The sequence below is a fragment of the Hydra vulgaris genome, chromosome 13, assembly GCF_038396675.1.
Source record: "Hydra vulgaris chromosome 13, alternate assembly HydraT2T_AEP".
In the NCBI taxonomy this organism is placed as follows: Eukaryota; Metazoa; Cnidaria; class Hydrozoa; order Anthoathecata; family Hydridae; genus Hydra; species Hydra vulgaris.
The window spans coordinates 39,819,371-39,831,827 of record NC_088932.1 but is presented as its reverse complement, the minus strand read 5'-3'; the positions used below and the strand labels follow the sequence as shown (position 1 = coordinate 39,831,827).

The window sequence follows — 12,457 nt, the reverse complement described above, 5'->3', positions numbered from 1 at the left end:
ATTGGGCAGTACCCATAAATGTAAATTAGAACCACTTTACTTACGACAAAAAGACGCTTCAAGACTCGTATACAACAAAAACAAATTTAATCATGCTCAACCCTTACTGGAACAAATGAACGCAGTAAATATATTTCAAATAAATATTTTTCAAAATATACTTTTCATGTTCAAACATAAACTAAGTCTAGTTCCAGAACATTTTACAGCACACTTATTTAAAAACAATATATTTAGATAAAATACAAGAGCAACAGGCAACGTTAAGATACCGTTTGAAACAACAAGACTCTCAAAATTCTCAACTACATATCGTGGTCCCAATCTATTTAACAAATTAGTTTCTAGAAATGAGTCTTTATTAAACTTAAACAATGAACACTCTCTGAAAATAAAGCTAAAACGATAATCAAGTTAAACAACTATAAGGAACTCTTTTAAATTTAAACAAATAAAAAAAAAATCTTAACTTTTAATACACATGGATAAAAATAAATAAATTATAATAATAATAACAAAGTATACATGTAACACATACATATATACCACGTATGCAACTGATTTTTCATGTGCATCCCACGCCTCTGTAATAGGCACTCGATGACAAGACTGACTTAAGTCTTCTGCGAGCTTCCTATAACTACAAACACGTATTTCTTTTTATCAATCTTACACAAATGTTGTTTTATCATATTTATACACAAACGTTATTTTAAAATGTGGTAAATAAACTTATAGTGAAACATCTAAAAACTCCTCCGAAAAATCAGCAGATTTGTTTTGATTTTTTGTATTTGTTCTTTAAATTGGAAGAATATAGAGATATACTTCTCGGATTATTTTTACGTACACGTTATTATACTGTTGTAATTGGTACTTATTTCAATCATGTCTCTGAGTTGTATGCAACTATATTTTATTTTGCTTTGTATATTACGAACTTTATGTTTATGATATTTATATTTGTATATCTTTACCGCCAATCTGTAGTTGATTACTTGTAAATACTTTGTAATTGCAAAATAAACATGTATAAAATATATATATATATATATATATATATATATATATATATATATATATATATATATATATATATATATATATATATATATATATATATATATATATACTTTTTATCACCTAGGTACAGATCCAGACCATCAAATGAAAGGAATGATTTTCAGTTTCTTTTAAATTCTGCTATTGAGGAAAGAAGATAAAGAAAGAAAGGGATGGGGCAAGGGGGTGTGACAGCGACGATTTCTTCTTTATTGGGTGGATCTAGATCATTTAGCAAAGAAGAGAAACAATATCTCGGTTTATTGATTTGTGAGCAGGCTAGCCTAGAAACAATAAAAACTTAACCATAAAAATTTTAGTAATTTTTTTCGAATACTAGTTTTAATATGCCTGTGTGACTGATGTGAAAATTATGTAAATGTGAATATTAAATTGTCTCAATCTATGTAAATATAAAACTAAGTCACACACTGATATCCCAATTTCTTATAAATTTTTAAAAGCTTACCTATTTTTCTTTCGTTTTCAATCAACATACTGTATTAAATATAAAAATGAAAAAAAAAGAATTCTTTCCGACATATCTTAGTCATTCACTAAGTAACCGATGAGCGATATTACAGAAGATTGCTCAAAATATCTTTATAAGTTTACTGAAATTTTGCTATAGAATGTTTGCTGGTTAGCTCTTTTTCATGTCCAGCTCAAACAAATAACTTTATTTCTGTGCAAATAAATATCTTTGTTTTATCACTAAAACTTTCAAGACTAAGCCAAAAAAATATAAATGGTGTTGAATAAAAAGAAACCAACCTCAAGTTGGCCCTAAAATTCTCTGGGCAAAAGGAGACAACCATGTAGGCATGCAACATCAATAAAATAGCGTCCTAAAGTTTAAGGACAGCCCTTTATCTTGCTATATTTTTTGAACAACGCATTCAGTATGTCTTAAATTTTCACTGAATATAGCTAATCATATTTTTTATCTAAAAATGAAAACATTTTGTTAAACTAATATTCCTTTATCTAATTAAAAAACGGTAACGGCTGTTTGGATATTTTGCCCAATATATTGAAGCAGTTTTTAACAATCTTATTTATTTGTATTTTTATAATTCATTGTCAAGTATTAATCGTTTAATCGTTTGCTGAGTCAACAAATCTAATGCATTCCTTCTTAAAATTTTATAATAAAATTACCATTAACAATAATATCTTTTTGAATGCTAGGTGGTTCCATAATTTATATATTTGTTTTCAATTGGTTGATACAAAAGAGTGATTCACTCATCCATTTAGATATGTATTCAAGACATTTTGGTCGATCTAAGACAAGTGCATTAAATTGAAATAAAGGTAGGAAAGCTTTCTTTGCCCAAAAAACGCACAACTCTAATTGACAACCTAGGTGTTTTCATAAATGTTCAATTGGATTGAGATCAGGACATTGTGACGGCAATAATAGAATGAGAATTTCACAATGGAATTTTTTGGCTCGCACAGAAACTCCTCACAGAGGCTTTGGATGTTTGTCTTGTTAAAATATCCATCCTCGTGGCATTTTATCTTTAGCATGACAAAACATTTTTTCATTGATGATCTCCTTATACACATACAGATACACGGATCACTCTAAACAAACTTTTGTCCATTCATTTGGTGTCCAACCTAAGTGTTATTTTTTTTAGAAAACAAAACTCAACTTTGAACTTTACGCTTCTTTACAAAAACAAGTGGTTTCTTCATTATTTTTCTCCCAAACACGGAAACATTTCAAAGACAACGTTTGGTGGTCAACACAGATCATTCAATTTGATAAAATTCAGTATTTTAGCGTTAAAGACCACATCCGATTTTTTTTGATCTATTTTTGACATTCGTACCAAAAATTTTTCTTCTTTTTTATAATTAATTTAGGGTCAACTTGTTCGCTTCTAGTACTTGGTTGTTTCTTGAGCTTTATATTGTTGAACAAGCTGTCCTAATGTAGCCTTGAAATCATCAAATGGATTTGCAACTTGAAAATGAAATATTTTTGCTTTGACTGATATTAAGATTAATTTTATTACAGAGAAACTAAATTCTTGTCCCATTTTGAATTGAGAAACATTGATAAAATTAAATTCAATATGCTTAATTATGCAGTATTTAATTTAATTTTTTTATAAAAACTTAATTAAAATATTGCATAAAACGTAAACAAATTGACGCCCCTGTTAATAAAACTACAAGCGCCCTTTATATACTTTTGATCCGCAAAAAAACTATTATAGTTTTTTGGATTACTTAATTAAATGTTATTATTGAAAAATATTTTTATTTTCAGATTAAAAATATTATTAGCAATACTCAGTGAAAATTTCAAGGATATTGAATGCGTCGTTCAAAATTTATAGCGAAATATGTTAAACTTTAGGACGCTATTGCAAATACATTTTTGAGAAATATTTATTGTTAAAATGAACCTTTCTATCACAAGTTTTAAGCAACTTTGCATTGCCTATTGGGCACCACAACTTTCGAATAAGGTTGTTTTGCCGAATTTTGATTTTGCTCTGCCTGTTTTTTCCCGTACCTATCGTACGTATGTCTTTTCAAAAAAAAAAAAAAACTTAAAACCTCATTTATTTATATATATTGGGTTATAATAAATAGTACCATTTAATAAATGCATCTTTTTTATGTCAAATTTTTTACTTTCTACATACTTATTTACGTTTATATTAAATTTATATTTACTTTTTTTTTTTTTACAAATATATATTTAAGCTATATATATATATATATATATTTTACAAATATATATTTATGTGTTTTCACTTTTGAGGTTGTTACGACAAGATCTTTTGCGGTCTTATTTCAGAGAGCTTGCTTATAATTGTTATATTACTTTTGATTTCAACTTTGTAAATTTCTATTTTTTATTGTTGGTTATATATAGTTTACTTTTTTGTGCACCACTAAGCTGAACACGCTTCAACTTCAAAAAAAGTACATAAAAATTGAATAAATAGTATAAGTTTATGTGCTGAGGTATAATTTTCCAATTATTCATAATTACATTTTTTAAAACAATACTTTGTTGAAAAAGTTATGCAAAGTAAAGCTAAAAAATAGTATATTTGGGCACCTATTATTAATTGTTCTATCAAAATTGATAAAAGCACATTTTAAGCTCATTACAACACTAACTCAATAACTCATAAACACTAACTCATAACATAATGATAACTTAATAATACAACACTTACTCATAACTTAATGAACTAATAATGGACGTCTGTATGTATATATGTGGCCTTTTTTTTGTATATATGTGTAGGTTTTTTAGAATTAATGACTCTTATAAGAAAACAAAAGAGAAAGTAAAAAGTGTAACCATTAATCTTAGTCAAATTAAGTTTTGTTGTGAAAGCTAACTTAGTAAGGAGTCAACAAGCAAAGCTTCGTAAAAGCTACAAGAAGGTTTAAATTAAAAGAAGTTAAAAATCTTCTGAAAAAATTCAAAAGCTATAAATAAAATAGTTGAATAAAAAAGCAGAAACACTAAGGGTTTGGATCAAACCATTGGTGACGCAAAGAATGGTTAAATGTATTCAGCAGAAGTTGTGGTGTTGACAGTGCAAAGAATTATATATGGAAAGGAATAAATAATGTGATTAATGTGAAACGGATTAAACAATATTACATATGCAATTTGCTTATGTCATGTTAGTCACACGCGACTACCGGGACAATATGCACTTTTTTTTTAGGACTTTTGATGCCCCCGAACGCTTGGGAAGCCCTAGACTCATGCTTTGTTAGCTAAATAATTAATCCAGGCCTGCAGAACAATTCAGGTTAGTTCAAATGATTAGTTATCTTAAAACAACCTGTAGTTAATGAAATTAAGATGTTTCAAGATTTAAAAAAAATAAAAGCAATCAATAAATTAACTAGTAGAATTATGATCTTATACTATTATTAAAGGCAAAAGACATAATTAAAATAATCAATAGATAAAATACATAATTTATATGTAAACCGTAAAAATGACAAAATGTCTTTAAGGTATGTTAATATCCCTTTAAACATTTGCAACAAATCCCAACTTTGAGTTCTTTAACGTTTCCAATAAGGTCGATTATTTCTCCGGTTATATTCAACTTTGCGTACTTTCTTGTTTCATATATTGTTTCACATGTCACTCCACTCTTTGATTCGCAATTCATTGACATAACAGACATTGCAGATTTAAAATAGTCAACTTTGTTTGAATTAAACTTCAAAACAACCTCGTAAGTATCGTTATCATTTGTTATGATGTTTTTTATTTCAGAACACATTTGCTTTGAAGTGTCCTGATTAAGTTGAGAAGATCTTTTGTTTCGATTTTCGTTTCTCGTTTCCTCTTTAATGCTTATCATGTTCGTTAAAAGTTCTTCAACTTTGTGATACAAATTTTGCAGATTTTTTTTGTTCGCAGTAAGTTCATTGTGCGACATCGAGATAACACGCGTGAATCGATAATTACTCTTGATGCCTTCATTGAGTTCAAATAACCATGCAACAAAAAGATGATTGAAAAAAACAACTGATATTACAAGTTTTGTATTCTAAAGAAAAAGAAACAACATACATTTATAGATATCATAAAATTTTAGTTTCGCAAAATACAAGTTAATTAAAATACCAATTATTTAATGTTTGTTATTTACCAAAATTTTAGGCACGTGAAATACAAGTAGATTTGATTACAAGTAAGTAACAATTGTAAAATACAATTGTCTTATACATATACACAGGTACACCAATACATAACATGTTACCTTCATTATTTTGTTTGTTGTTGTTGCTGTTATTCACCAAAGTAATACTTTTTTTTTCGTTTGAGAATTTTAAACTCATTATACAAGAATATGTAGTGCAACATATTTAAAGTTATTCAATATGCTGTTAGAGCTACAAGCTTGTTTCTTTAGTTTCACAAGACTTTCTTCAGCTGGCAATACTTTCATAAAACAGTGTCAGACTTTCAACAGTTTGTCTGCAGAAACTTATTTTTGCTGTTAAGAACAAAAAACATTGAAACATGAGAGATCTATACGATTTTTTTAAGCATACTGGACTTAAAGAAACATAATATTTATTTTGACGCAATGTCTACGTAGTTAAACAAGTTCAAAATATTTTATGTAAATATAACTGTATGTTTTTTTTTTATCTTTTTTATAAAATACAATGGCATAAATATGTCAACTAGAGCTGTGAAATTGTTTTTGAGTAGGTCGTCGTAGACGCCGTCAGAATTTTTTTTGCCTATTACAGTTGCTAAAGCCATATTTAATAAAATTTATTGAGAATTTATTTAAATCGAAAAAATTCAAAAGGTTATCTGTCTTTATTATTATTTTTTCTTGGGTAGAAATTTTTTTTTTAAATAAACATTTTTAGCTCAGTAACATAAACAAACTCTAAAAAATAATATTAATTTCGACTGTAAATCCTAAAACGTTTGTTTAATAATATTAGTTACTTGACGAATGTACAAAAAACTCGACATATGTTAATAGTTATAATAACAAAAGCTACATACAATTGGTATTAATGATAATTGAAAAGGGTACCTGAAAAAAAAATAGCCAAGCCAATCCTTTTGATGATTTATATATATATGTATATACCTATAAATATATATATATTTATATATATATATATATATATATATATATATATATATATATATATATATATATATATATATATATATATATATATATATATATATATATATATATATATATATATATATAAATATAAATCGTCGCCTTAGAGGGCAGAGGTTCTATCTCCATTTTGGGTAGTTTTGCAGGAGAACAAAAACAAAGTTTGAGCATTAAGCATAAATCAGCAACTTCATTTTTTGTTAGTGTTAATGTTTTTTGATCAATTAGAACTATCAAACATGATAGGAATAATTCAACTTTTTTGAAATTATTAACATTGAAGAGAGTATGGCACAAATTATAAAAGTCATCATGGAGATAGAACCTTTGCCTAAATTAATTGCGAGTTGAATGGAATTTTTGAAATTTATAAACATAATGAATTCAATTAAAATTCTTTTTTAATTAATACAAAATGCTTTTTATGATTGTGTAAACTATCAGATAATGACAATCATGGTTCAAACTTTTTAAAATTAGTAACATTTTGGGACAATTTTACAATTACCATGGAGATAGAACCTTTACTCAAATTAACTGTGAATTAAACAGAATTTAAAAATTTGTAAACAATGTTTTTTTAATCAAAATTAAATTCAAAGTGAAATCTTAATCTTAATTAGCAGAAAAATCAGAAAATTGTTATAATAGCAAAATTATATAACAGAATAATTATTATAGTAATACTGAAAAAAATGACTGACAAAAAACAAAGTCTTAGTTCTTGTTATCTTCATAGTCCGAGTTAAGAACAAAAATTGTTTTAATAGCAAAATTATATAACAGAATAATAATAGTAATAATAAAATTATATAACAGAATAATAATAGTAACAGAATAATAATAGACAGAAAACTAAGTCTTAGTTCTAGTTGTCTTCATAGTCCGATTTATCAATTTCTGACTCATCAGCAGTTGGTTCTGGTAAACTGTCTCTCATGGCTACTGCAGACGGTAGGTTTTTATATCATTGGGCATAATCTGGTGGAATAACACGCGATTTCTTCATGCGCCTGAGATCTTTTTTTTTCGCATACGAAATAGGCAGGCGAGTAGGATACAATGGCTGAGGCTCTAATCCTTCGATGTTGGATCGTCGTCCTCTTCCAGACTGTACATTTATTTCCATAAAGGTAGGCGACGTAATGCTATATTTGTACTGCATAATGAACGGTCTTGACTTTTCAAACCTTGCCCACTTAATATTCAACCAGTTGACGGTTTCACCTTTAATTTTTTTTGTACGATTTTTCACAATTTTACCGCAAAGTTGTTTTGAGTCAAAAAAATCGGTGTGTTGCAGTGGTTTAACAAGATATGGACACGGATTCTTGCGCGCTGCAGCAATCAGAACTTCGTATTCTCGTGTAGTGTAAATTTTTTGATGGCTCTTACTGCATTTAATAGTACTGTGCATAGAGTCAACTTCTAAATAAGAATGACCCGACTCCATATACTTCATATCGATGCATTCCAGGTGAGTTGTTTGAACAATGTACATCATTGTCGCAACAATAAATTGGTTTCTATTTTGTCCAGAGCACGTATCACTAAAAGAAGTCACCCTCTTCACAGAAACTGGAAGAGACTTCATATAATCTAACAGAGCTGTATTTATTTCATTGGCTCCTCGTTTACCTTCACTTTCGTCCCATAGGTAACAAATTCCTTTTTTGGTCGACGTTTCATAAATAGTAAAATTATAACCGGCAAGTTTCCGCATATAGAAAATTTGTGCATCACCTGCAAATGGAAGTGATAACACTGCTTTGAGGTCAAAAGATATAGAACGAATGGACTTGTCAGCTGCAGATGCAGTCTTATCAGAATTTTTTTTCGTCCATAGCTTCCTTTTCACGAAATTTATGACTGTCATAATTTGGTCGTAGCGTTTCTTTATCATCACCACTGGCATTTCGAAAAGCATTGCAAATCGAGCATTGGTCTATTTTGGAAATAAAAAATTTTATATTAAAATCAGTAACAAATATTCTTCGATATACACCGATAGAAACTGGATCTGTGATATTTTTCGTTGTGCAATAATCATCTTTGTATAGTCTATAAAGTTCCTCAATACTTAGTTCAGGACTAAGGTATTTTGCCTTTGATGAAGCCCGACAGTAGTGAGATTCGACCTGAGGAAAGCTTAGGATGTGCTCTCGAACTGCATTGGTTCGCATTTCTGAAGTCTTATTGGCTGGAGTTTTTCCTTTTGTTGAATTTGGTAGTATGAAAAGACCAATCTCATTTTTATTTTTTACAACAAACTGAACAGTTTTCTTGCTTATGTCCGAAGTCGTGCAAAATAATTTTTGGCACACTCTAATGACATTGTTTTCATTTGCTTCCACTAGCAGATGATATGCACAGGATATTGTTTTTGGTCTTATTCCTGAATTGTCACGACGACGTGAAACATTGCTACTTTTTACTAAATGGCATATGAAATCTCGATTCACATGATTAGATTTTCGAGTTGAAGGTTGACTTATGATGGGTAGATTTTTAAGCAGGAGGTTGGTTTACGAAGAGTATACTTTAGAGGGGGAATTTGGTTTACAATAGGAACATTTTGAGAAGGAGGTTGAATTACAGTGGGTAAATTTTTGAGGAGGAAGTTGAATCTTTTGTGTAGCAGTTGCTCTTTGTTTCTTTGCCTCCATGAAACATTCAAAGAAACGCCATGGACATGATATAAACTACAAACTGCAGTTAAACATAAGTTTTTTGCTTATTTTGAATTCATTTGCTAACTCTCAGTTAATAGTTAATTTTCATTTATTTTTTTGGTTATACTGACAAACAAAATCAGTAGTTATCAGTCAGACAAAAGTTTAAACAGTGGAAATGTGTTTGTCTCTTTTCCTAGTCATTAGTTGATTTTTTAATGCTTTGTTTTATTTTTTTCTCCAATGATTAGTTTTTAACTATACGAGTGACAACAAACCTAATTTTGTAAAAATATAAACAAATTTGTAATTTTTTAAATTTGATGGTTTAATAAATGGATAAAAATAAATTCCAGAAAAGTTCCTTTAGAAATGATTGCAAGTGACATCAAACAGTTGTAAGCTACAGGCTCGTAGGAACAAAAAATATAATCGGGGAGGGGGGGCAGTACTTCCTTGAAATCGTTATGAGGACCTTTCTTTAAAGGACATTTTTAACTCCTAAAAAATTTTTCAGATTTTTACAACATATAGATTTTCTGTATTATATCGGTAGTGAAAAATGGGGCACCATGACGTAATTTTGGTTTTTGCTATGTTACAATTTTTATAATTTTTTTTTTTTCGTCATTTTTTCAATTTATTTAATCTTATTTAATTGCAAAGTTATTGGGGGTGGCAAATGTTCCTGCTGCCCTCCCCCTTCCCCTCCGTTGCCAAGGGTCTGTACTATAACGTTTTTTTTAATTTCGTTCCTTAACATATGGATAGGCTTTAAGTATTACATAACGTTTTTTGCATTTTTTGACAACACCTACGATACTTACATATGTTATAAACGGAATACTCCATTATTTGGTATGATGATTATGTTTCTATTTTTAGTTATATATTTAAATGTCATAAGTATGCTGAAATCCAAAGAATATAAATGAGGTAGCTTTAAATACATTCTCTGTAGCCTCGGGCTCTACAGTTTCAGGGCTCCGGGGCTACAGCCCACAATAGCCCATCTTTAAATTAACAATACTTAAATATATATGTAAAATCTTGAGGGTTAAAAACTGTTCCTTTGGAGAGAATATATACTTAAACTAGTACAAAATACAAGAGAGTCTATGCTGCTCCACCAACAGGAATATAATAAAAAAGAGGTCTGTGGAGAGCATGCACCAATAAATTATCCATTAATAATATTACCAATAATAAGGTTACAAATGCCACATTTAACAACACTCACTTACAATAATTAAATAATAAATATCACTTTCAACATGATCCTTTTCAACTATTAAATTATTACTGTCACTTTTAACACGCTTCCTTACAATTACTAAATTATTACTGTCACTTTTAACACGCTTCCTTTCAATTATTAAATTATTACTGTCACTTTTAACACGCTTCCTCACAATTACTAAATTATTACTGTCACTATTAACACGTTTCCTCTGTTAATTTGTCAACAATATTCGTGTTTTAATTGTCCTAGATATTGTCCATCAAGAGCTGCCTGTCGAGTTGGACGTTTATTAATTGACCTGAGCGCCGCCTCATTCCTTCCAATTCCAAATCGGTTTCAACTGCACCGACATTTTTTTCGAATTATCATCTTTATCTTTGTTATCTTGACCAACATCAATCTCCAGAGGAACTAATTTTCGGACAGGTTGGAAACATAACTTGGGTGCTCCTTTATTCGATATAACCTTTAATTTTGCTCCACGAATTGCTTTGTCCTTTCCTTCAATAACTTCCATTCTCCACTGACTTCGTGGTACAAAAACTTTGTCATTAATTAACATCATTTACTTTTAACTTTTCTTGCTTATTATCATTAAGCTTATTACATAAATATTGCTGTTTTAATTCATTCAGATAAACCTTACTGAAACGCTTTCAATAAGCATAAATTAAGTTTCTTAAGTAGGTGGCAAGTTTCTTGATATCACCCAACTCAAAACACAAATTCGTTTTCACATTATTTCTAAATATATTTTGTCCATACATCAAGTGAAAAGGAGTAAGTGCTTCTTCATTAACATGTACACAAGTTGTCTACTATTAATTACAGATTCGATATCGCATAAAACTTTTTGCAGTTCTTCATAAGTAACGAGGGATTTTCCCATAACCTTTAATAGTGGTATCTTAACTGATTTTACGAATCTTTCATAAAATCCTCCCCACCAAGGGGAAGCAGGTAGGATGAACTTTTTATTAATCTTTTTATTTAAACAAAACGTCTTCACTTCAATCGATTTAAATGTTTTAAAACTGTCACTAGTAATGCTATCAGGTATACCCCTGTGTGCAATGAAGCGTTTGAGTGCTCGGATGAAAGCAGCAATCTTCATGCCAGGAATTAATTCCAGATGAGCTGCACGACTAGACGCACAGGTCAAAATCAAAACGTAAACTTTAGATTCAGAATCAGTTTTTAAGTAATTTTTTACATATAAAGGTCCAACATAATCTACACCAACAGCTTGAAACGAAAACATAGAAACATTTACACAATAATCAGGTAAATCAGGAGTTGACGGAGGTAGTACTGTAGTTCCATTAATCTTCTTGCAAATAACACACTTACGCAAAACGTTCTTGACAGTCTTTTTTCCTTTAATAATCCAAAACCTTGCTCTAACTTGACTTAATGTCATTTCAATGCCAATAATTAATACCGTAAAATTGATATGTTGACCATCGCGTAAAATAATCGGATATTTTTTATTATAACTCAGTATCGAGTTTCCAAATCGTCCTTTTAATTGCAGTACGTTTTATTCTTCAGTGAACAACTTCAGGGATGAACTTAGTTTCTCGTAGTTATCTTGATTTCGTAAAAAAGCTGTTCTATTAATAACCATAAACTAAACGCCTTATCATATTCATCAAATGTTAACACGTTTTCTTTAATTGTTCCATTGTCCTTCTTAATTGTTTTTATCAAATTACTTGCAAATCTAATACCATACCCAGTTGCCATTATAAGTCTGTTCAATGTACTATACTTTTTAATGTTTATCAGAACACCAATATTACCACTAATCG

The 12,457-nt window shown here is 29.2% G+C and overlaps 1 protein-coding gene and 1 long non-coding RNA gene across 2 annotated transcripts; both read right to left on the bottom strand.

The window, feature by feature from the left end:
- Window positions 1-4,953: 4,953 nt before the first annotated feature.
- LOC136090337 (uncharacterized) lies at window positions 4,954-6,110 on the bottom strand. Its single transcript, XR_010643361.1, has 2 exons — window positions 5,835-6,110; window positions 4,954-5,621 (listed from the first exon to the last, which is right to left on the bottom strand). It is a non-coding gene; the product is annotated as an uncharacterized LOC136090337 (long non-coding RNA).
- A 5,302-nt stretch (window positions 6,111-11,412) lies between these two features.
- Window positions 11,413-12,066, bottom strand: LOC136089882 (uncharacterized). The gene has a single exon (XM_065815975.1). It carries the CDS (start codon window positions 12,064-12,066, stop codon window positions 11,413-11,415), a length of 654 nt encoding a protein of 217 aa, XP_065672047.1.
- Between the last annotated feature and the right edge of the window lie 391 nt (window positions 12,067-12,457).

Bases quoted from the DNA above. Each gene is read 5' to 3' on its own strand.
- LOC136089882 (XM_065815975.1), bottom strand. From the start codon at position 12,066: ATGACATTAAGTCAAGTTAGAGCAAGGTTTTGGATTATTAAAGGAAAA.